The 25,903-nt window shown below is 44.8% G+C and overlaps 1 protein-coding gene across 2 annotated transcripts; it reads right to left on the bottom strand.

Annotated features, from left to right (window-relative positions):
- Positions 1-988: 988 nt before the first annotated feature.
- On the bottom strand, positions 989-25,530 carry SERPINE2 (serpin family E member 2). 2 transcript variants are annotated; one of them, XM_084291660.1, is made up of 10 exons: positions 25,489-25,530; positions 11,156-11,431; positions 9,837-9,956; positions 8,459-8,686; positions 7,164-7,358; positions 4,505-4,703; positions 4,260-4,360; positions 3,184-3,270; positions 2,530-2,613; positions 989-1,672 (listed from the first exon to the last, which is right to left on the bottom strand). In XM_084291660.1, exons 2-10 carry the CDS (start codon positions 11,409-11,411, stop codon positions 1,635-1,637), a joined length of 1,308 nt encoding a protein of 435 aa, XP_084147786.1. In that variant the 5' UTR covers positions 11,412-11,431; positions 25,489-25,530; the 3' UTR covers positions 989-1,634. The 2 variants fall into 2 exon arrangements, with proteins under 2 accessions (XP_084147786.1, XP_084147787.1); XM_084291661.1 differs by lacking the exon at positions 9,837-9,956.
- Positions 25,531-25,903: the final 373 nt, after the last annotated feature.

Raw genomic sequence — 25,903 nt, 5'->3', positions numbered from 1 at the left:
ACCACAAGAAAGCATGCAACAAGAACACTTTTCTCCTATCTTATGGGGATTATCTGATAGTCACCTAATACAACCCATAAAAAAAACAGCTAGCAAGTAAGATTTTTTATGTTTGCCATAATCAAAAAAAGATAGCAGATACTCTCCTTATAGAGCTGCTTTTTCAGTCCTTTCTCCCTTGTTCTTAAGTAGGTATGCATGCTTTTCCTATGGCAGTATATTATGAGATCTCATCCTGCTTTTTGTGTCAGGTTATCCCTGGCCACCATAACATAGTCAGGTATCTTCTGCTAGAAGCTTGTTCATTTCACCTGGTATGTCCTTACCTGTCAAGGTCAATCAACTCATTGGCTGTCCAGCTTGTGGAAATATACAGAAGTCATCTGCTTAAACCAGTGCCGAGCCTGTGAAACACTGCAGGAATTTCTCCCCACAGACTACCATCAGCCAGCCTCTTTTTACTGTGAAAGAGCCCTTAAGAGAAACAGCTAATATCAATAATTTGCCTTTCCATCCAAATCCCCAGGTTGCCACAGCAGCAGTACAACATGCTTTCACACAAAGAACCATCTGTGACAAGCCAAAGTAATTTACTGCTTCTTGTGAAGAGTTTCGCACTCGTGCAAATCTTGCACAGCACTGAAGGTATGCAAGTGTACATAAAACCTACCTCATAGGAAGCAGGAGAAAAGGCCCCAGAAGAGCAGTGGTGTCCTCACGTGGCAGTTTTAGTAGTAACTTGGACTTGGTAAATACAAGGAGTTAGCTCTTCAGATGCTGAACCCATGGATAATTCAACCACAAAAGAATGACTTAGGCAGAAAGAGTAATCAATAGCAGGCCATAAAAAAAAAAGTGGTACAAAAAAAAAAAAAAAAAAGGATTTCTTTCTATTTCTATTTCTTTCAGTTCAGAAGGAAGTTTCAAATAAGCTCTTCAGAGGGATCCGGACCCAAATGCCTTACAGTACATCCACAATCCACAACAGTGACTGTTCATAATGCATTTTTATTTTTTTTCCTTTGTACAAAAACAAATATAAAATTTAAATCCAATAGAAAGTGTATACTAGCAATGACAAGTTTACATTACAATAAGACAGGACAATGCGATGTGTATCTAACACCACATTAGTTTTAAAACTCTCAGTGATACATGCACTATATAAAATAAAAACTGCTAGAACTTTTAATCTATTTCTACCAAGAATACCCAGGTATCAAGATAGTCAACAACCAAAAGTAATCTTGATGGGGGTATCTACAAAATTAAACCTTTTCCACACACAAGAAGAAACCAACATTAATAGAAACGCTTGTCATTCTTTGTTAAAATCCTCTCATGAAAGCCGTACATAAAATTCTTAGTAGATACAGAAAAAGCTCAAAAGTTTGTTAGCATAGGTAACCATTCAGTAGTTTAGAGAATCTTTTAGACATTTTGAAGAAATACTGTAGTTTTCAATCCGTATTTTTCCCCACAAAGCCAGAACTACATCGACTCCTGTTTCAAAACCTAGTCAGTGGTTAAAACTAGTTCTTGAGTGAAGTCAAAGAGTAGTGTACAAAATATTTAACAGAACATGGGTGTGTCATATGAGTCTGTTTACTTCTCGAAGAAAGTCTTTTCCACATTCAAGGTTTGTTTATTTGTCCCATAAACAAGATTGTACCTGAGGGAATGAAACGAAAACTAGGATTACCACAGCCTGCACACAGAGTTAAACTTTTCCATGAAAGCATAAGAGTCCACAGAACATGGTTGAGCCACCTCATCACAGTCTTGTCTATCCTCCCCCCAGTTTGTTATCTCTGAGTAGACAGCAGAGAAGCGTATGTTTGGATAGGTGGCTGGCTCTCATTTCCAGACACACGGTTCTGATGCCCTGCGGAGCCTTGGGCTGAGGACTGCTGCCAGTGCTGGCAGCTGTATCTCGTTGCCCAGTAGCTAGCATATCTATCATCCACATGGCACTGCAAGAAGTTCACATGCTACTGAAAGTAACCAGCTCGGCTCTGCTCTAAGAGTCAACTCACGCTGCAAAACACCGTGACCACTTCTATTTGGACACTCACAGCTGTTGATGGCAGGCCAGGCAAGCAACCCAGGTCCCTGAAGTCCCTGTTTCTATCCTTGGTCCTTGCACTAATTTTACAGTCCATCAGAAAGCTGGGCCAATTCACTAATTCACTGTCAGCAGTAGAGATATTTTCTCTCCACACCAGGGAACTAGGACCATTAAAGATGGTATTCTTTTGTACCCATGAACTTGCCATGTCAGTTTTCTAGCTTCGCAGCCAATACTCTTCCCTGTGCTGAGCTGTATTCTAAAGATAATCTATTGTTAAAGGCAAAAATATACTTGTAGTTATACTTCCAATTGTTCTTTATTACCACTCAACCCCCACAACCCCACCCCCAAGCAACAGCTATTGAGCAGCTCCAGACTTTTCCCAGCTGGGAATTCTTTTGTCTGTTGCATAGCTCATATTTAACTTCCAAGGAAAAATACATGCAAGTACTGCTTACCTGTAGGATTGTGCCGGATGAAGAATACAAATGGCCTGTCTACTATGAACCAAGGAGGAGATGACCTGGCTATTAAAATTGCAGCTTGCAAAGAGAGATAAGATTTGAAGTTAGACAAAGCATGTAACATAAAACAGCATATATTCTAATAAAGTGCAGTTTCCTTGTGTATACTAGGAGTTTATACAGGCAGAGATAAACAGCTGAAGTCTTCCAGTTTAGACATTTAAAGAAGCATAAGTCACATTTTATGCCTACAGGAAGCATAGGGGAAAAAAAAAAAAAACACAAGGCCCACAAAAGGCTGGAAGGAAGTCTTGGGTTATCATACACAAAGGATCTACAAAGGATATAGCAGCTTACTCTTCGCCACCTGGATAGCCAGGAACCTTATACCAGTGACCAAAGTGTTAACTATTAGAAAGAAGTTTTCCAGAATAAGGTAAACCTGTTTTTACTTCCTAGAGGACATCAATGCTCTGATCAATATCAGCAAGTTGATATTCAAAAGAAACTACATAATACAAAATCAAATCAGTTTATATTTAAGTAAGTCTACTTGGAGACCATTGCAGGAAGTGCTCTGTCTTTGCTTAGTGGCATAGCCTTTTAATGCAGTTTTCCAGTCTGCTAGTTATCAGTAGAGATGCTTACTTGTTGCTGCAGAAGCTTTGGTTCCATCTTCACTAACTTCAATTTTTGTTTTCTGCAGAACATGAGATACGTGAAGACCTTCTGTTCCTGAAAAAAAAAAAAAAACAACAAGAACAGTATTTCCAATAAAACTAGCAGTAAAATCCTGAAGTATCTTGTACCTAGCAGCTACACTAGCATAGCTAATAACAAGAGTTGCTATAACCCTGCTGAAATCTCAATGCTGTTAAGAACACTACTGAATGCAGTCACTAAGTCTATAATTACAAAAAATAGAGAATAAGCTATCTTACTCCTCACTCCTCCCCAACTACTAGCCTCTATTGTTTTATGGTCTGTTAGAAAGTGTTTTTTCCCTGCAGTCATTTCTTTATCTGAATTTAAGTTACATTCACACTTATCTCATTGTTGAGAGGCAGAAAGCACTTAGCAAGACACCTCGCTTTCATTAAAACAGGAATTTGTTTTTCCAGTTAAGGTAAGCAAGCACAAGACAAACTTCTTTGTTACATCTCTGTAGAAGCTTAGAAGTTTGATGGAAGCAGAAAACAGAGATAAGATGACATTTCAAGCTCATGGCTTTAAAAGTGTCTACACACCATTTTCAGATACTGATATTTGGAGCTCTTATTTGGTCCAGTTGCTTAAGCTAGACATTTAGTCCATTCCTTTCCTACAGTTTATGAAAAATTAAGTTTTAAATTTAATATTAAATACATACTTTGGGGAAAGCTAAATACTAATGCAGTTGCATCTTCAATTATGGTCTAAAGTACTGTTGTAAGTCTTTCCATGATTTTAGGCAGTGCTTAAGAGCCTTGGTTTGTAAGATCAAATCTTAATTTGAAAAGCTCATCAACATGATTTACTGCTGTGATACAAGGCAAAAGAAAAGACATGCAGTACTCAATAGAAGCAAGAAGCCATGCTCGGCTGGGTACAAGACAGAACTTTGCTTCAGTGTCATGGTAACACTTACCCAAGACAGAACAGACAACTGCATTGGTAAAACAGCACTTCATTCGGTGCCAGAAACCATGAATAAAGACAACAATGGATTCAGAAAAATAACTTACTCGTTATTTTTGCAAAATTTGCCTTTGACTCGTCAAACATATCTGTAATACCAAGTGCTTTCAGAGGGTCCTTTAAGTCCGTTTCCGCTACTGCTGTAAATCTAATTGGAATAAGCAAAAAAGAATATATCAGAATTATGCAGAAAAGTTACCGTTAAGTGCTATGTCTCTCCTGTATCAGGAGTTATACATATACTTCCTCCCAAACATTCCTTGAAGGAGCAATGACTGATATGAGTACTTACTTGGGTAAAATAACCTGCACTCTTTTTGCTACCATGGTTGTCATCCAGCTTCCTATTGTCTTTGTGCTGATGTGGGGAATGATAGCAGAGAGTGGTGTTGTGCTTTCCGTAGGCAGAGCAATTAACATACTTATCATTTCTCCATGGTATGGCAATTCAATTATATTATACCACAGCTCATTTGGAGTACTTGTAGTGCCTAAAAAAGAGCACAGATAATGAGATCTAATTCCTACAGCCTTAAATCTCTATTTTATCTTCAGATACCTACTGCTATAAGAGTCTAAGAAAGCTTGTCCCCACACCTTAAAGCTGATTCTAGAGTCACAGACTGCCTAGCTCCCAGCTAGGCATCTCTTCAAGGAAGTGGCATGGCATCTCTATGGATGCTGGTTTGACAAAAAGCACAACTGGGACAATACTGTGAAGCATATGATACCTATTCAGGCTTTATTATTTTTTCCCCAGACAAGCCTCATCAGCCCAGACTGGAAAGCCAGCTATGCTAGAAGTCACCAGGTCCATGAATCAGCTCAGATTTACTGCAACCAAGATCAAACAGATTTGACTGAGCACTGAGAAGCAAAAAAAAAAAAAAAAAAGCAGCACATTATCTTTCTAAATTGATGTGATCTTTTGAAAAGCTCTTTCTTCCAAGAATGATTAAAATAGCTCCTGTTTGAAGTAGTCAGTTGCATTTACTTGCTTAATAAGACTGCTTCATAACAAGATCCTTCAAGGTAGTGGAGAACAGCCACTTTGAGGTAACAGAGAAGGCCAAGTAGGTAAGAAGGAATGAGATAGCAACACCTCTGAGTTAGAGCAAGTGCTGGGAAGACTGTTTAGGCAACCCTCTTTTCCAAGTTCCCGTTGGTTGCTGTGGGATTTTTGGCATGTGGCTTTCTACAGGAGTTTCAAGTGAAAACTTGAACTACAGACAGGGTTTCTGGCAAAGTTTTTGGATAGCAATAGGATTTTATCATCTTTCCCCTTTCTTCATTTGAGTCTGCACTTGTCAGCCCAAACTGAAAATTGAAGTCTTCATCAGAAATTGAATCTTGTTGCCAGGACAATGCCTTGGCTGAATTTGTATTGCTAGAAAACCAGGAGCTTTGCACTTATTAGGCAAGAATTGTGTCAAGTTTTGTAGTTTATTTCCTTTTATTATGGTACTCAGACTGTGACCTCCGGATCAAAATAATGGTTGCAGAAGTCACTACGAGGAAGTGACAAATGGTAACCTCTCCAGAGGAATACCAGTTTCCTACTCTGCTGTATACTGCAATCCTTACCACTGAGACATCTTAGATCCCATCACTTGGTTACAAACAATGCTTAAGTTGTTCATGAAATTTGAAAATGGATCTTAAAACTCTTAAAGACCCAAAGGATAGAAGTTCTTTGTTAGGTTGGGCATCTTTGGATATCCTAAATCAAGTTTTAAAGAAGGAGTACTTCTCCTGCTCTTTTCTAACCTAGTGATGTTTCTAATCTGAATTTATACCAACGTAATGAAGCTTTTTTTTTAAACCAGCATCAAGAGAATAATGAAAAACTTTGAAGATAGGCTTGCTAAAGCCCGTCTTTAGTTATGAACTTCCTTCAAAGTCCACAGATAGAGCATACAACACAGTAAGCTTCCCCATTTCCCCCAAATCACACTTGAAGCAGCTATCTGAAGTTAGACATTCTCTAACACGTGTGTGGTTTTAAGATGAAGTTACAGCTGTTTACTTTAACACAAATCAGCTAGTATTAGCAGAGCACTACTGACAGTAAAATTAGGTATTCAAAAGTATTATCAGTGGGTCCTTTTTGTCTGCTCTTTTGGATTTATCGACAGTTATATTTCCAGACCTATTCCTCATACTATCAGTAGCACATAAGGAAGCAAGTTCCAGACAGCACTGCTCTCTTCTGAGAAGGACACGACGGAAGATGTTCTTTCATCACAGCCTTAATTTCTGATCATTAAAAATCCCCACACATTTACAGAGCTGAAACTCTGAAGTACACTGTTAGCTGTATCAAGCTGCATGTCAGCTCTGAGCATCTCAGAAGTCAGGCCAAACCTGCTGAGCTACTTCTCTCTTGTGACTCAATTTGAATTTGAAAAGCAGCTTCGCACCTTGAGCAATACAGCCAACATACTAACCCTGTACTCTGCTGGCTCCCCCCCGAACCGTTGATTGTACAAGCCCCATTTCTTTACTACCCAGTGAAACACAGACTAATTCTACCCTAGTCTTTTACATACAGCTCATCACCAGATAAACCTCAAGCTTCTATTTCTGTTGGCAGGTCTCCTTCATTCTCATCCCTTAAAAAAAAAATAAAAATCTCCCTACTGCAAGGTTTAGGCAACATGCAAAGTTTTCAACTTCAGTACTTCACATTTTTCTTTCTGAAGACAACAGGATAAGACAAGTACTTTGTTAGACTGTTCGACCTTAAGCAACTGTTAAATACCTTTAACAGCAACTTCCCCTATACCTCACCAGTACAAGATGCTTTCGTAACTCAAAGCCTCCAGAATCAGCCACAGTAAACAATACTATTGAACACCACATATACAGCAAACTCTTTGGTTTGAAGGAAAGAAGCAAAGTTTTACAACCCTTCTTGGGTATTTAGTGGTAGTGAGGGTTACTGAGCTTACCACAACGGAAGATAGATAATTGGGACAGCATGGGAACTTGGTAGGTCTTCCCATCAGCTCCATAAAATGGACGTTTCTTTGTATTTTCAGGTCGAAACCGGGATTTCCATAAGCCCTTGAAATACACGGCATTTACTAGAACCAGTCTGGTCAACCCATCAACATCATCTGGAGCTACAACTTGATCGATCATACCTAAAGAAACAAAGAAAGACTGAGTACGCGCTGTGTTAGCACTAGTCAGTTGTTCACAAAGAAACTGAAGCACTTACTCCTTTAAGCCTTTTGATCTGTGAACGCACCAACCATTCATTTGAGATTCATGCAAGCAATGACTGCATTCTTTTCTTTGTCAAAAAGCAAGGGATACTTAGAAAGCAAACATATGTAGGTAGTCAATAGACCGATGTTATAGCTAACAGCATTACACTTTTCAGCATGTGATCAGATCTAAGATTTAAACTAAGCAGGTAAACTTGGTAAGAGTTTCAGCTAAAGCACTTCTCCCATTCACACCCTGCTTATAACACTGCTACGCAAAGCTGGTGGCACAGTAGAGAAAGAATTTGACAGCCTTGCTCCACAGATGTCACATCCAACATCATTAGCAACACTCCTCACATCCAGGAGGCAATGGATTTAACTCTGAGATACTAAACATGGTTCTAGTTCTGTAGTTCCAGACTATGTTGCAAAATATGACATCTCAACATATCTAAGCTTGACAACTAGATGGCAACAAGCTTGAACCACAAGGAATTCCATCAAGGCAATGTTAACTAAAAGTCTTCTACTAAACATGACTCTACTAAACAACACTGACACATACCTTGCAAAGATTTAGGGTACTAACTGCAAAGGCTGAACTGCTCTAAAGCTTTTTAGAAGTCTGACTTTCTGAGTTACCTGCTTCTGAGTTGCTTTGCAAGCACGTCTGGCAACACCTAACTCCAAGAGAACACTGTTTGGATTTCTTGCAGGTTGAATGAAGGCAGGGAGCAGCAGAAGCTCCCTAAATGCATGGATAAATAATAAACAGATGGGCTCACATACACACATGCACACATAGACACCCACCCCTGTAGAGGCCACTAGGCAGACACATCTGCTAGAGTAGTGGGACTGCAGATGACCAGCCCACAGGCTCAAAGCATTACACACGACAGCTTAAGGACAGTATTCAACTACAAGGCAAAGCTTTTTCTCCCTCCCTAATCTTTCTCCAGTATTTCCAACCACAGCTGAGAGGTCTGAGATGCCATGCTCACGCACTGAACACACTCGCTGATACTCACCCCTTGTTTCATTTTTCACCCACTGGTTGATGGAATCACACGCTGCATTTGGGTCCTCGAAGTCCACGCTCTTGACGCTGCACTGAAACACCTCTTTGTTCCTTGTAACAAAAGGCACTTCCATTTTAAAGCCACTCTTTGCAAATACTGCATTAGCAATTGTAACAATGTCTTTATTCTTTTTTGAGACTATGAGCCTGTTTATCTTCTTTAACGCTTTACCAACTCCTAGTCGGAAAGAACAGCAAGTTTAATTTAGAATAAAATGACAAACAAACAGTTACCTTACATGCAACTATTAACGACACAAAATCTCAGACTAAGTGCTGGTGTAAAGACCAAAGCAGACATTCTGAGGGGGCTTCCAAAATACCCGTATCTGATCTCTCATCTGGAAGAGACTACCATTTTCCAGCACATACATTATTTTCACTGTGATGTCTGCTCCCCACCTAGTGGTCTGCACAGAATGCTATTGACGATGCTGAGGATAAATATTGGGATTCAAGTCTCAGCGTGGAATTACCACCTGCTCTTCCACAGAAGAGACTACTCTAAAATGTAAGGCACGGTATATAAACCCATATAACCTGTCAGCTATGTGACAGTGACGGAAGAAGCTGACAACTCAGTCTGATCATTCAGAGCCAACATGATTACAGAATTATGCAGGTAGTTTTAAACCTCAGAGCAAAAAGCGTTGTTTTCTCACCATTCTCCCTCTCCATTTACTAGAGAATAAAGGAAGATGACAAAATTTCTATACGGGGTTCAAAGGACATAGTCTTTAAGGAAACTAAATTTGCTACAAGCAAGTGTTAATCCCTCAACACAGGAGCTTGCCTTTAAAGAAAAAAGAAAAGCAGCGTAGGTTCCAGTGCTTACAGTCAAGACCTTTAGGATCTTAGTGCAGCTCATACGGAGTGCTTGCTATCTCTATCACTGCGTGTGAGAGGATGCATATGGCAGCACGGAAGAACTGTCATGTTCATCATACCCAGTTCTCCCTGATGTTATAGCTTATGAGTAAGCGCTTGTCTACGCAGGGAAGCTATTGCCAGCCAAGAAACATAACGATCAGCCTTCATGTTGGATAGGATCCTTGGGTGGCTGTTTTTATGGCAGTTATTAACGGGCTCCTTGTGTTTCCCAATAGAATTTAGGCAGGAACAATTCCAGACTACTTCCCTATGTAGACAAACTTCAGAGAAGAGCTACGAAGGGAGCGAATTAGTCGGGTTATTCTCTTAGCTGCGTATAAGAAAAAGCCTCAGATGGCTTTGCTGTTTATATCATGAATGCTTTAGCAGTACCGTTTGTGTGAAGTTGTATATGTTCACTCTCCAATATTATGGGCAAATTCTTTTGGAGAACATACCATAACAGAGGTTCTCAAACTGTATTCTGTGGACCACTGGTGGTCCACGGAGCACTTGGTGGTGGTCCGGGGAGAGCTGGCTGGTCTCATGATGCTGGCTCTCCTCCTTGCTTCCAGCTGCTAAATTGCATTAAAAGACAGCTAAAGATAAATTAAATACTTTCCAACTATTACCTTTCCAAAGCAGTTGCCATATTTGCCCAAGGACTGTAAGACTGCAAGGCAATCTTGAACAAGAGCAGAGGAAGTCTGTGCAAAGAGACAGGTAGCATCCCATAACAAGCCTCTGTAGCAAGGTACTGGCTACCTTCGGAGAAGTTTGAGAACCTCTGTCTCAGAAAGAATTAGGAAGTGTGCAAGCCAAATAAAACCAGTTGATATAATGCTTCAAAATTTTTGTAAGTACTCATAAAATTTGAGCATTCAAATGTTCCTAAAGTTGGTTATCCCATGATTGGAACTCTAAAACATTTAGATCTTAAACTGACAAATCAATTTGCTGTACTTTAAACCAAAACAGCAAAGCAAATGAAGACAAGACATGTTATATAACAATGCTGCTCAAGATTTAAAAACGCACTTACCTTTTGGAGTACTTCCTATGCCTGGAAGGAAGGCAGAGTGCCGGCACTAAGATGTTAAGTCTTGCTGGCAAATACTCACAAAAATACTCAGCATGCAAAGTAAAGCAGCAAGAACCTTCAGCCTACACCCCCTAGAGGGGCAGAGATTGGCAGAGGAATATAAACACGCATGCATGCAGTGTCAGGAACAGGCAAGCAGAAACATCTGTTTCAAGAAGGCACTACAAGAACCACAGACTTAGGGATCCTGACAGCAGAAACATGAGTGAACAAAGCTGAAGAATAAAGTCAAAGTATCAATTGTATGGTTAGAATTTGCATTGGTTTTAACACCACAGTGAAGTCATCTATTGCCCTGTTGTCTCAGAAGTCATAGATTCAGGGTTGTTTAATACAGCCTGAACAGGGTAGTGCAGCTTTCCTGCACAGGGCTGGCGCTGGACCTCCATTTACAGGGTTCTGGGAGACCACTTTGCAAGTACGAGGGCAGTTCTGGCCAGGGCCAAGAAATCATTAACAAAGCTGCTAATGAGCCAGTTCAAGAATATGTAGATGTCCATACTTGAGTTGCCAATTAACTTCAAACATGTCCACTTCTTGCTTCAGTAACAAAGTTAATATGTTTATGATGCAATCTCCCAGACTTTTACAACTGCCTCAAAACAGCATGATTCCAACACACACAACCAACACCACAACACAAACCACACCCAAAGAACCTTAGGAATCACTGACCATTTACACTGTATCTCATCATTGTTGTCAGCTGCTTCTTTGTCTTGCCATCAGCACCCAGCTGCAACACCCCCAGAACAGATGCAATCCCATGAGGAGAAACTACCACATTGTCCTGAGGCTTGGCTTTCACTATCTGATTGAAGACCTGGATTCCAACATCGGAGCTAAGTTCCTCCAGAGGATAAAAGCTGAACTGGGAACACACGGATATTAAAGTCCCGAGAAGAAAGAGAAGTGGGAAGTGCCAGTTCATGATTTCTGGTGTGGAATAACCTGTAAGAAAACAAGAGGGGAAAAGTTAAGTCAGCTTTTGTGGGTACATCATTTTTCATCCTCTCACACCCGCTGCCGCCCCCCTACCAAACTCTGTCAGCTCTGCATTGCAGATAAACTGAGCCTGAGGATAAGTTAGTGCTGAGGAGTGTGGTATGGTCCTCGCCCGTGGAGATACACCGCACTAGAACATTTCATAGATCATTTTCTGCAGTTAACAGAAGCGGCACGTGTACATATGCAAACAGGCCTTCTGTTGTGGGAATTTACACCTGCCTAGAATAACAAAAGTTAGCTGCATAATTGGCATTTTTCATGACGGGTAACAGGAGGAAGACGTAGACTGTAAAACGCGGGGTTCAGTTTGGATTTTAGCCTTTACTTATCTGCATAAGAAAATCAAGCAGCTCGTGGGGGCAGAAGGAAGTTTGTATTCAGAGTGGGGCCATTCTTCACCCACAGATCCCGAGGCTTAGCACAGGTCAGCACTGTTACCCCCACGACACCATAGAAACTGGGGCACAAGCAGCAGCAACAATTTGTTCAGGACCTCTCAGCAGCTGATTAGAGAACCAAGCCCAAATCCTGAACACTGTGTAATATTTACCTACTAGGCTCTATTTCCTCCTCGTGGACGTGTATTCAATCCCCTTTTTGTTAGGGCAAGCAGGCACTTAAAGGAATAGCCATGCAATAACCTTTTCCATGAAGTCAGGCCCTCCCACTCATCCTTCAGGAGCTGAGCCACATTTCAAAGACTTTAAAGTTTCACCGTTCCAGTACGGGCTTCCATTTTCAGCCCAAGAAGGGAGCCGGTTCCTCAGCTGAGCACTTTGGTGTTAGCCTTGCAGACACACCGATGAGTCAACGAGCAGCCCAGCTCACAGAGGGCTGAACAGGCTGCAGAAAGCACACAGCTGATTAACGAGCCATTTGCATACCACAGGCAACACCTAAAAATAGGCCTCTCCTCCACTTGAGCCTTCTGATCACCAGTACACGCTCACTCTTCTGGCTTAAACCACCCCGGAGCTGGAGGCCAGTGGGGACTCGGTGTTGAGCAGCGAGCATCTCAGCTGACAGCGCCTCAGCAGCCTGCCTCCCACTCGCAAGGAAGGGCACGAGGCACCGAGGAGCTCTGCCATCACACAGCCTACCTACGCTGCGAGTTCAGACCACGCTGGAGCACTTGGTTACCAGAAAGCCAGCTGGTGTTTCTATAGATTCGTTTAATCATCTTTTAATAGCACGTACTTTGACTGTGCTAAGACTTGGAAGCAACAAACGCAGCATTTCCACTTTCTTTGCCATTTCAGGAGGTGCAACGAGCCTCCTCCAGCTTGCTGTTGCAGCACTGAACCGAACGCTGACCACGAAGGAGCAGAGACACAACATCTCTCCCCCAGCCCAACTAGCAATAAATTGGATGTATCACTGTTAGCAGGGCACCTGTCAACTGATCCGGGTTATGTCAGAAGTGAAAAGGCTGTCCTGTACAGGTCAACAGCCTGCCTGCTATTAAACAGCCTTCCCTAGCAGACTTTTTTAATCCTCCTCTATCCCCCGAGCACTTCTGGAGTTCCTGAAGAGCAGTTCCTTCCAAAGGAAGGTTCCTTCCATACCAGCACCACCTGGCAGCACACAAACCTACTCTGAAAACTCAGCTGGCCTTGACCCTATTGCAACAACTGAGCTAAAGGTGACGGATCAGACGTGCAGGAAGAAAGCCCATGGGTCACCTCCCAGGTGTGTCCTGAGCCTCACGGCTGGCTGCTGTAGGAACCCATCATGGGCAGCACTGGCAGCTTGACAAGGAAAACGACTCTGTACTTTCCTTTCTAATGGTAAAAGATATTCTTCATAGAGTTCTTGGATACGAATATATACAAACCATGTGAAATCTCCAGTTTCGCTTTTAGAGAGGAGGCTGCCTCCCTCTCCCAGGCAGAGCTGCCTTGCAGGAAGCATCACCTCTGAGCTTGCCACTCAGAAGACAGAAAAGAGACGGCCAGCAAGCCACCAAAACCTACCAGGAAGCCCAAGTGGTAAATACAAAAAAAAAAAAATTGATTCCAGTATTAGTCAGACTTCTACCTTTATGTAGGACGTTGGCAAAAGCAAACAAGACAACGATACTAGAGCTTCTTAGTAGATGTACTCACAACCAAGCAAACAGTTAATGCTGGTGCAATGCCGCCTGTCCCTCGCAGCGATGGAGCCCCAGCACTGCACAGAGCACACAATCCAAGCTTTTGAGCTTGCCTTTGATAGCAGCAGCTCCACCTGATCCAGCTGGCAAACCAGGAGGGAGCTGGCCCTTGGGAGCACACCTACCTGTGGCACCTTACAATGCCCAGAGCGTATTATGGGGGAGAGAGCAGGGTGACACATCTATGAAACTAAGAAAGCTGTGATTTATCATCACTTATGTGCTGTATCTGCACAAGCCTAATTGAAGGCAGATATTTTTCCTTTCCCTTTAAGCTACCACAATGTATTGAGTCCCATAGCTATTTTTTTTATTTCTCTGGTGACAGCTCCCAGCAGCCGTGCATTTCCCCGTGACACGTGGGGAGCCTTGTCAGAGTAACATGACTCTGCTCCCAAGGCCACTGCTGCAGGATTCTGATTTTTATTCTTCCAAGTGAGAAAGCGATGGCCTCCTGCGCCTGGTTTCCCCAGAAACCACCACGCTTGCCCAACCTCTCCCTCCCGCTATGCCATTGGGAAGGGCTGGTCTCTATTTCAGAGCACAATCTCCAGCAGACACCTACTAAATAAATGAAAGCAAGGTCTGCAGTATTCTGAGCACAGGGAAAAAGTAAAACCACTTTTCAGAGACAGTTACTGAGCAGTCCATGTTTGGACCTGCCATGCCCACTGCGTAACCCAAAGAGCTAGCTGAGGAGATAATTTCATCTTGGAGCAGAAGCAGCATTCATATATTAATGCTCCTAGCGTGGATTGCAGTATAGTCAACTTTTATGCAGTTCAGTAACAAGAAGTGCATTTGCATATCCTGAAAGAAACAGCTTAATCACAGTGCAAGGAGGAAAAAAATAATCTAAAAAGGATGTAGGATGTGTAGGATGGAAAACAGTTGACCTGCTACACAGAATACCAACAAGCTTTCAACAAGCTTTCATAACTGAAGCTAAAAACTCAACAATAGTTAAATTTGAACCTGAGGCTTCAGAAAGACAAACAGAAATTTAAGGTAGTCATTTCTTTGTCTGTGAGCCTTGTAAATGTATATTTTACTTTTAAACAAAACTAGCAGAGTGTACAGACATGTTCACTGACATGAATGTGAGCTTGTGAAAGATGCTGGACTACAACAAAAATCCCTCTTCAAGGCAGTCCACCCAATTTTTAGATTGGGCACTTAAAGGAAGGAAAGCATCCCACTGGTTACGCTTGTAAATGGAAGCCAACAGAAATATTGACAGTGCCCCAACAAAACGTATCCTAGAGAATAATACATTTCATTCCTCATGCAGATCCGGTTCTTAACCCTGATGCTCAGGTTTTCAAACAAAGCAAATGACTGCGTCATGCACCGAGCTGTATGAGAGATCCTCAGTCTGTGGCAAGCTCACCAAGACCTTCATCATCCCTTCTGCCTTACGGAGCAGCACAGCACCACCCCGACTCCCACCCACCACGCTGAACTGGGCATTGCTGCCTGCATCTGACCGCAAAGCCTGGCTGAAGATGCTGCATGGTTTTAGCCGAATGGCCCGGTCAGGTAGACAGCTCTCAGGAAGGAAGAGGAACACCACGACGCGTCCCACTTGCACTGGTAGCTTTGTATTATTTCATGACAGATGAAGTGTCTCCAGGCTACCAATCTCCAAATGACCTCGGCCTCCAGCCGGTGTTACCAACACCAACCCTCACACACACCGGGCAGCGCACTCGGCTCTCACTATGCTCAACGACTCAGATCACCCACATACTGTATGGCTTACGTTTTTGGCTGAAGTTATTATGGAAGCATTTACGTCAAAGAGGACACCGCGCCTCCAGCCTGCACCTGCAGAACGCTTGGTACAAAAGCAGAGGCACATTAACACCGGCTGTGTGAGCTGGGTACAGGAAAACATCTGATGGAGCTGGGAGGAGCTGTCGTCAGCCCCAGGCGTGAAAGGCTACCGAGCATGGAGATCCTCCCACAGGAAAGGGATTAGGCTATGGAGGACTTCACCTTCAGAGCCAGACTGGGCTGTTGCACTCTTTCCCAATAAGAACAGGAGAAGTTAGTTTGGTTCAAAGTTAGAGGGGGAAAAATAAGTTTTAAATCTGGAATTTTTTAGCTCAAGTCCTGAGCTGGAGAAGTCCTACCCCAAAGAGCCTGAAGAACATTTTAAGTGCATTATTTCTTAATTCACTTTCTCAGATTTCCACATATCTATACCTACTGCACTAAGTACAACAGTGTGTTAGAATCCTACGAGACAGCTCAAAGCATTCACTTTGAACCATCTCTTCAGCAGCAATAAGGTAGCACCCACAAGGATCCCTTTTCTGCCATTTCTTTAAAGACTCATCAGGCACAAGGACATTTAGACACTGGGCTTCAGCAGCAAGCACAGCTAAAGGTAAAGTAAACCCAAACAGCAGTCTTGCAACATTGCAGGTCTCACTTATTAAGTCCCAAATAGCTCAGAGCGAGCCCCTGGGTGCCCAGAGAAATTCTGCCTGGGCCAAAGATTTGGGGGCATCTCAGTCTGAGATGTCTCCTTGTCAGTGCCATCTGTGCTACTAATTTAAAAAGTCTTATTTCAGCTGACATGTAAGCTCAAAGAAAGTGCTTCACTTGAGGCATTTAACCAACTCTCTACAGCAGGACTGAATAAATACTTAACCAAACTTGTTAACAGCCTTTTAAAGAGCTGGCTGAGCACACAGCAATTGTTTCTCTAAAGCAATGAGACCTCTCTGGTTGCAGTGGGAAGGTCACATGCTGGATCTTGTTTTTTCAGAAGATGCACTCTTGGCAACATGCTAAGAAACTCAAGCCTGCTGGTGAGCTTTTCCTCTCCCCCTCACAGAAGTTTGCAACTCCTCTGCCTAAGCCTCTTATATTCCAAAGCCTTCAGCTACTTCCCTACGTGCTTTTGGACTCCGAGCAGCAGGACCCACATCCTGAATGTGGGCAAGCCCAGGTTCAGGAGCGGTGGTGTGTGCTCCATGGAGCACAACAGACGAGCCAAGCCAGAGCTCTGAGATGTTGCCTTCCTCCAGGTTTCCTGATATTCCTCAGTGCTGGCTCTCTCCTTTTGTCTGAGCTCTTTCCAGTGCTACTTAATGTATGAAAACACAGAGTGTATCAGCATGCCAGGTCACACGGAGGAGTAACACAACAAAACAGATTTCTGTTACTCAATACCTGAAAGGTTTAATACATGAAGAGCATTATACTGAAAGGATGGTCAAGTTTTAAACATTTTTCAACAGTTTAGTACTTGCATTGCTCTGAAGAGGAGTAAATTAATGCCAAAACCATGACAAACATGCTTTGCACACAGATAAGCTGGAAGGGTTTTTGTTTCAGCAGACATTTTGCACGTTAAGATGCTGGTCTGACTCCCGGCACCACAGTCAGCCTTGCACAAAGGCACAGAGTGCAGCACTGGATCTGAGGCTCTCCTCTTCCAAGCTTAATCCTTTCTCTGCGATTTCTAATTCTCCCAGTTCATTCATCTGCTTGTGTTTGTTTCAAGATGGCCTGTCTCCATCTGGAATGGCTCCCTCCCAGCTTTATCCAACCAGCCTCCCCTGCCAAGGGGGAATTTCCCAGTGGAGCTCCAACTTGTAAAACTGGCTGGCCCCAGATAGGAACCATCTCTTTGTCCAAGCAGAGTTCCCACATGCACAGAAAGATTTTAATGGCTCTTTACGAAGAACCCTGACCACCACTTGTTGGGAGTTTCAGTTCAGCACAGAGGACAGACTTTACTTCAGGCTTTCTGCAGGCCCGGAGCTGATGTCTCCAGCAGTCCATAAGCCAGGCTCATTTTCTGACAGCATTTCCATCACAGAGGCTTACAAAGCCCACACTTCGCGTGGCGCAGTACAACTGAACAGACATAGCTTTAGTTTTCACCGTTCAGCTGGAACCAGCCTACAGCTACACTGCACGACTTCGAGCACACAAGTAGGCATTCACGGAGGAGTTGCTTTTACTTCCATCCCATGCACAACTGAAAGAGCCAGCTTACACTCCGCTTCACGAAGCAAACCCTTCGCTCGTGCCACGCAGCAGGCGGCTTACAGAGGTGATCGGGGGAACTTGCAGTGCTACCACCAGTGTCAGACTTCAGCAGCACTCATTATGGGAGACTCAGCACCCCTGTTAAGGGTTTGTATGCGTTACTTACTCCTGTGCTTAAAGAAGCATCTCCACGACCTCTAACAGTATCAGTAGGATTAAGGAGAATTATGTTTTTAATTTACTGGCATCCCTTTATTAAAGAAGTTATTTTATTGATCTTCAGTTCTTTATGCAACACGGTTATTTTACCATAAAGAAACAGCATGGGACAGCCAGCCCATCACGACTAATGCTGCAGAACCCGTTTTCCAAAGAAGATGCAACACACTGTTTCACAACAAGGCCAGGAGACTGCACCATACTGCTCTGGATTTACCCCTGTAGGGGGACTGATGGCTCAGTGATGAAGTATTTGCCTGAAACTTAGCAACAAGTTCAAAACCCAGGTTCCCCTTTGAGTTTCTGTAGAAGAAAAAGCTTTGTGGAACCACAGCCCCCACTTCCACTGTGCATTAATAAGACTTGCTATGCAAGCACAAGCTCATTAAGAACCAAAGACAAGCCTACGGGACTGTAAGTTCCCAGTAATGAGGTACAGGATATTAACTTTTTGATAATGGGCTGTGTAAGTACAGATTTATGAAATAACTCCTCAAGGTGTGGGACTGACAATGGCTGGTGTTACCAACTCTGTTTCTTCACCACCACCTTGATGTTAACCCCTACCTCTGCTAGAGTATTTGACCTCCTTTTCCTCCTTGAAGAGCATGAAAGGGAAACAAGTACCCTTACTCATTTCCACTTGCTACAGGGCTCCTCTGACATCAGGACTCTCACGCCTCCACACACCTGCAGAGCAAAAGGAAAGTTGTTCCTTCCCCCCACCCCCAGGACAATTTTCTCCTGCTGGCCAGCGACAAGCCCTGTGCTGCACTAAAATTTCATTAGAGCTTTGACGTGGCTCGAAAGTTGTTATATACCAGAATAAACAAGAAGTTGCCTTCAGATTCTACATGTTTTAGGTTTAGTTTACAGAAGAAATATTTTTTCTTCTGTCAGGGGACAGAGCAGTCATTGGTCCCAGCCAGCATGGGTTTGTGAAGGGTAGGTCCTGCCTAACTAACCTGATTTCCTTTTATGATAAGATCACCCGTATGGTGGACCAAGGGAAACCAGCTGATGTGATTTTTTTGGACTTCAGCAAGGCTTTTGACACGGTTTCCCATAGGATCCTACTGGACAAAATGTCCACCATACAGCTAAATAAAAACATCATACGATGGGTGAGCAATTGGCTAACGGGCAGGGCCCAAAGGGTTATGGTAAATGGGGCTGCGTCAGGCTGGCGGGCGGTCACCAGTGGGGTCCCTCAAGGCTCCATTTTAGGGCCGGTACTTTTCAATATTTTTATAAACGATCTGGATGTAGGAATAGAGGGTATTTTGAGCAAGTTTGCTGATGACACCAAACTTGGAGGAGTTGTGGACTCAAATGAGGGCGTAAAGGCCTTACACAGGGATCTGGACAGGTTGGAGAGCTGGGCGATCACCAACCGCATGAAGTTCAATAAGAGCAAGTGCCGGGTCCTGCACCTGGAACGGGGAAACCCTGGCTGCATGTACAGACTGGGCGATGAGACGCTGGAGAGCAGCCTAGAAGAGAGGGATCTGGGGGTCGTGGTAGACAGCAAGTTGAATATGAGCCAGCAGTGTGCCCTGGCAGCCAGGAGGGCCAACCGTGTCCTGGGGTGCATCAAGCACGGCATCGCTAGTAGGTCAAGGGAGGTGATTGTCCCGCTCTACTCTGCGCTGGTGCGGCCTCACCTCGAGTACTGTGTGCAGTTCTGGGCACCACAGTATAAAAAGGACATGAAACTGTTGGAAAGTGTCCAGAGGAGGGCTACGAAGATGGTGAAAGGCCTGGAGGGGAAGACGTACGAGGAACGGCTGAGGTCACTGGGCCTGTTCAGCCTGGAGAAGAGGAGACTGAGGGGAGACCTCATCACAGTCTACAACTTCCTCGTAAGGGGGTGTGGAGAGGCAGGAGACCTTTTCTCCATTAACACTAGTGACAGGACCCGCGGGAACGGGGTTAAGCTGAGGCAGGGGAAATTTAGGCTGGACGTCAGGAGGGGGTTCTTCACAGAGAGGGTGGTTGCACACTGGAACAGGCTCCCCAGGGAAGTGGTCACTGCACCGAGCCTGGCTGAATTTAAGAAGAGATTGGACTGTGCACTTAGTCACATGGTCTGAACTTTTGGGTAGACCTGTGCGGTGTCAAGAGTTGGACTTGATGATCCTTAAGGGTCCCTTCCAACTCAGGATATTCTATGATTCTATGATTCTATGATTCTAAGAAATATTTTTCCAATTAAAAAAGCATGCTACCAAGCCCAGTTCCTATCATCCCAACAACCTACAGTTCAGTCTAGCTTTACAACACAACTTATTAAGAAAATACATTAAAAATTAATAGATATGGCAGGATCTATCAGCCACGTGACATCTAGATGAAGCATGAGCACAATAAAGATGCCCAAATGGTGGAAGACTGAAAGCCTGTCTTTTCAATTGGTCTTTAAAAGAAAAAGAAAAAAAAACAGGTATTTATTAATATTAAAGTTTCTACCTATTTTTTTCCTCCTACAAGAGGAGGAGGAATGGCAATAACTCTTAGCAGTTTTATGAACTTACACATTTGTATTTGATAGACTTATTTCACCATAAAAGTAAATTGGAACAACTCCAGCGTTCACTATTCATCATGAGAACTTTTAAAAGATCTTGTACTTACACAGGCCGATATCCAAGACCTCAAAAGCGAGGCATTTGTGTCTAGGGAACACTGCCATGAGACTTCCAGCAGAACACTGAGAGATCAGGAACGCTGTTCTAACCATTTACAGTGCTTGCTGTTGCAACACGGCGATAGGAGACTAGCCTTTTATTTATTAATCATATTGTACAATGTTCATGAACTTCCTATTTCCAAGTTAATTTAGATACCCTGTTCCAAACTGAAATACTAGATAAGTATAATTCTAAAGATGTAATTTAACCAAGGATAAAAGCTCTTAAAATTCAAGATTAAAACCAGCTCGACTTCTTAAATCTAGGACAGCTTCACTGACTCAGACTTAAGCTCATGGAAGCATCAGATACAAGTTTCTATTCGCCATTTCTCAGACCTTCCAAAGCTAGCTTAAAGTTATCATAGCCTTAGTTACCTTAGGGATATTTACCTTTTTTTTTTTTTTGCAGCACATAGGTTTACTTATATTCATCTTCCCTCCCTCCCACAAGCTTTAGAAGGGAAACCAGCCAACTACAAATGCCAGAAAGCACTGGTGCTGCAGGGAGGCAGCAGTCCCATCTAGTAGGGAGTCAGGAATGAGACATTGTGCTGGGAGCCCCGGCTGTGCCCTCCGCAGTCATCTGCGAGAAGACTGACGTTAACCAGTTAATAAGAGAATTAAAAGCTATTCAGAAGACTTATGTTTGAGAAAACATGCTCTTTTCATTAATCTGACCTCATTCCTGATTAATCCCACTGGCTTACCACAGGTTTCTGGGAAGGCAAGACCTGAATTTCCATAGGAAAAAAAAAAAAGAACTGAATATGAACTATGTACAAGAGTCTTGCAAGAAGAGATCATGACCTAGTATATTAAGCCATCTGATTCAGTTCAGATTGGAGCTCGTAGGCTGGGCTGTGAGCTGCGCTAGCTGAGAAGCCTCCACGCAGCCCATCGCTATTTCTGTAACGCAGATGACAAACCTCAGCAGAGGAAGTAGGCAATTAGCTAGGACAAGCAGCCTCTTAAGCTGAGCTGCCAGAGCAGCTGGAGGCCTCGAGCTTGCTTCGCTGCTGAGAAAGCAATGCAAACTACTTCTCCAGCATGAAGGTCTACAGTAAGACGGAGACATGTAGCTAGAAGACAAAGCCACCAGCTTGTACATAGATGCTCCTTACTTCACATCCTTTAGGAAGCTGAATGGAAGATATAAAGCTAAAGTTAGTTCTGCTCCTGGTTTTGTACCTTTAACATGTCAGAGCCAATGAAAAAAATCCCTCCTACTAAAAAAAACAGAGGAAAAATACGAAAACACAACCTTTGGCCAGCTGAAGCTTGCAGTTCATATCAGATGACACGGCTGTCTCAGGACCAGCAAGAACCATCAATAAATGGCACAAGGTGCCATTCTGCAGCAATAGGTGCTAGAAGTTCAAGCTGTTAAATAAGAAAATCATTTAAGAAGAAAAAGCTTGGTCAAAGCTACATAGCTGATGAACATAAGTTCTTATTACCTGCACATCAGCCTACCTAAGAGGTTAAGATGTACCAACAAATCCCAGGAACGCTTCTGTAGACTCTTGTATAACTCACAAGCCCAGCTGACAGTCTGCCACTGCCAGGTATCTCCCAGGCAGACAGCTTGTACCTGTGTGCTGCGGCCACTGCACACGCACAGCCTTGCGCTGGGGTCTTCAGTTCAGCACTTGCTGGTGATGGATCTTGATGCCCTCCATAGATGCTCTCATGATCACAAGATAGTAAGAAGTTAAACCTTCGGCTGCTGTTTCTAAAGCCCGGGAAGAAGAGAACAGGAAGCCGCACATGGTTTACATCACACTGTGGAGCACGGTCAGCAGGACTGAGATCTCCACCTTCAGGAGATCACCTCACAAGATGAGTATCTTTTCATATTTAAACCACTGTGTGGCATAGTTACCAGACACCAGGAGTTACCTCCCAGTTTCATTCCAAAACTATAAGCAAAAGCATCTTTCTGGCTATGAAAGGTGAACGCTGGACCACAACAATTACAGTAAAACAGGACCAAGACTTGTGTTTCTGCAGACACTGCTCACGAAGAGGCGCTAAAGGATAAAGTATTCCACGTAGCATCTAAGTATCTTAAGGCCTTAATAAACAACTCAAGAAACTATGGTTGAAACTAGAATTATCACTAGATTTGTCCCATCCTCTTCCTGTCCACGGTCACTGGCTCCTACTTCAGCAGCACCTCCCCTGTGTGCTGGCACAAGGATCCATGCAGCTGAGCTGTGAACCATGATGGTACTAAGACATGAAGAAGCAGAGCACAGGACAGCTTCTTTCCATAGCACACCAGCCTAAACACCCGTGTAGCTGCAGGATGTGATCACCTTTATTTTCATCTTTGCCTCCTCCCACCCCATCATTTTAGCCATCACAGAGGGGGCTCACCTGAACACGTACCTGGTTGCACACATTCAGCTTTCTCCTATTTTCATGCCACCCACCAGCCATTCACTTTAAGTTAACTTTATTTTCATAACTCTCTAATTTAGAGTGTTAACCTTACAGTTCATTGTAGGGGACAGGCCATGCCATGCTACCTGCTCTCCAAAGCTAAAAAGAACAGGCAGTTCTTAAATCACTCCACTTACTCACAAGTTGCTTATGATTAACAGAGGTACTCTGAATGACACTGTATTTCCAGGCTGGCAAACCTTTGCTGTAAAGCATGATCTGTAAGAGTGCCACGGGTGACAGGGAGGATGCCCAGAGGCACACAAGGATGACTGTATCCAGTAACACTTTACAGATTAGTGATGATTAATGAATCTTTTTCCTGTCTTCCCACGTATAAAATCTTTGGCACTGAAGAGTAACAGAAGCCAGTTAACAGGCCAACTAACTGGAAGTCTTTTGTCGATTAGGCTGGATTTCCCCCTAACTAATGGCATAAAGGCATGCTTCTTGCGATTAAGCAATTCAAGCTGTCCAGGCAACCCTGACCTGAGGTTCCAAGGAAGAGCTTCCAGCAAGCCTCAGCTTCTTCAATCACGAGCGCTGCAGTTGCCTAGCAAGGATCAAAAGCCGTGACCGGCTGCACAAGCTGAGCAGACACCGCACACACCACCTCTGAAGCAGCAGAAATGTAGCTTCAGCTCCCTCTGGACTGTTCCCTTACTGCAGAGGTATGCAATTTACATACATCTCCATTTTAATTCCTAGCAGTAAGGAGAGGTAGGTATTTTGATGCATCTATATGCACACACTCTGATACAGTCTAGAAGTGCCTCGTACAACACACTGGCTTCGCTACTTGACCTGTTTTCTGCCTAACAGCGTGCTTGCTGAGCTTTAGGAAGGGAACTGACAACGGAGACCCACACTGAAAGTCTCTGCATGCCTCAAAGACGTGCTAGTTTCCCTGTTGTCACTGACAACACCAAACAGAAGCTTCAGCACTTCTGTGTGCACCTTTAGACAAAATTCACCGCAGATTCCTGATTTTTTTTTTGGGGTACCAACATGAATTTATACCACCTCCTACATGAGGTACCCAGAGCTACACACAGACTGCTCTGTAACGATGGTCACATCCCCACCCTCTGAAGGAGTTTTTGTAACGCCCAGACACAGGTAGCACAAGCGAGAGCAGCTTCCAGAGAAGCACCTTTTCAGCATCTTCACCACACAGGCAAAACGTGTGGCCAGATCACCCGGCATACAGCGTGCCCACAGTTTTAAAGGCCCAGCGGACCAGCAGTCATTACACAAAGTTTACTCCTGTGCCAAACAGCTGCTGCTCTCACGGGTTTACACACCACAACGCACCAGGACTCCAAGCTAGCACATCTTGCACATATTTGAACTCCTCTGCTCACTCATCCTGCCTCTCTGCTCACAGCAGTGCTCCCCTCACACGTTTTGGGGACTCACTGATGGCTCGGCAGTGCTTTTCACATCGCTCCTGCGTCTCTGCAGCTTCTCCCCTGCTCCGAAGCACACAGCGGGGCGGCTGCTACACCTACATGCGGCTTACGAACAGTCTGTGCAAATTGGTTGCTAATGAATCCCTGGGAAGACCAGGGGGTGAGACGTAACTGAATGCTTGCACAAGAGAAAGTCAAGGCAGAGGAGGAAGTCATTTTTCAGTGCAGCGCACAAGAGTCAGCCTACCAGGTTTCTCTTTCAGGAAGTTGCCCAAGAATGCAATTAAAACCACGAAAACTAAGCCACGTTTCAGACCGACGTGCAGGCACGGGAACGGGGAAAAGAAACCATTGTCTGAGGCCCCTGCTCCACAGGTAGGTGCTGCCGAGTTTCAGAAGGGAAACCTGGCACTTTCCTTGCACATTGCTGCCCGGCGCGCTGGTGTCGCCAGGGGCTGCTTTTCTGCGTGAGGACAGCGAGCCGAGGCACACGACAGCATTCACACAAGCCACAAAAAGTCCCCGCAAACCCCCCCCAGAAGCGAGGACATTTGGGGCAGCACCAAGGCAGCCCCGGGCAGGCTCAGCACCCATCGGGAGCCGCCGGCGCTGGCTAAAGCCTGCTCGGACAAAAAAAAAAAAAACAAAACCTACATCCCCCTGCCCCCAAACCGCAGCGGCTGCACAGCCTCGTCCCACGCTCCTCTGCCGGGCTCCGGGCGCCCTGGGTGGGAGGAGGAGGAGGAGGAGGAGGAGGAGGAGGAGGAGGAGGAGGATGGAGCAGGGATGCAGCCGCTGCTGGAGGCGCTCGGAGCGGCTCCCGGCGCCCCAAGCCGGGCTCGGCTCGCTTCTTGCACACCCAGCAAGGAAAAAAAGCCCGAAAACTCTTTGCTCCCAGAGGAATTAAAATAACAACAACCCCCCCCAACACACACACACACACACACCGCGCAACTCGGGGCAGCGGGTACCGGGAAAAACAGCAGCCAGCCCCCGGGCAGCCCGCACAGCGCCCCGCTCCCCCCCGGCGCAGCCCCCTCCTTCCTCCTCCTCCTCGCCCCCCGGCTCTCACCTCCCCTCGCAGCTCCCAGCCCGCGGCCGCCCCCTCCCAGCAGCGCTCGGCCAGAGCGGCGGCGGCGGCGCCCGGCGTTTATAGGGCCCGCGGCCCGCCCCGCCCGCCCGCCCCGCCCGGCCCCCGGCCCCGCTCCGCCCCGCTGGGCCGCGGCGCCTCTGCTGCCCCTCCCCGCAGCCCCTTTTGCTGGGGGGAGAAGGGGAAGGGGCTGTGGAGGCGGCTCTTGTCCCTTGTGGTGCCCAGCGAGGGGAAGGGGGTCCCAAAGGTGGTCCCGTGGCACCGCCGTGCCCCCTCCTGGCAGCCACGAGGAGGGGGGGGGGGTTTCAGACCCTTCCCTCGCACGCTGCTGTGCTGGTGCCCTGTGCCCGAGCCCCCCCTCAAACACCAACACAGAGGGTGCTGAGGGGCTGGGGTG

The sequence above is a fragment of the Netta rufina genome (assembly GCF_964035555.1).
Source record: "Netta rufina genome assembly, chromosome: 9".
NCBI classification, from domain to species: domain Eukaryota; kingdom Metazoa; phylum Chordata; class Aves; order Anseriformes; family Anatidae; genus Netta; species Netta rufina.
This window is presented reverse-complemented; position numbering and strand designations above follow the sequence as displayed.

Bases quoted from the DNA above. Each gene is read 5' to 3' on its own strand.
- SERPINE2 (XM_084291660.1), bottom strand. From the start codon at position 11,411: ATGAACTGGCACTTCCCACTTCTCTTTCTTCTCGGGACTTTAATATCC. The intron at 8,687-9,836 runs GTATGTTCTCCA...CTTTCCGACTAG, and splicing joins GTTTGAGAACCTCTGTTATG to GAGTTGGTAAAGCGTTAAAG. The intron at 2,614-3,183 runs GTAAGCATCTCT...TCTCTTTGCAAG, and splicing joins CAAAGCTTCTGCAGCAACAA to CTGCAATTTTAATAGCCAGG.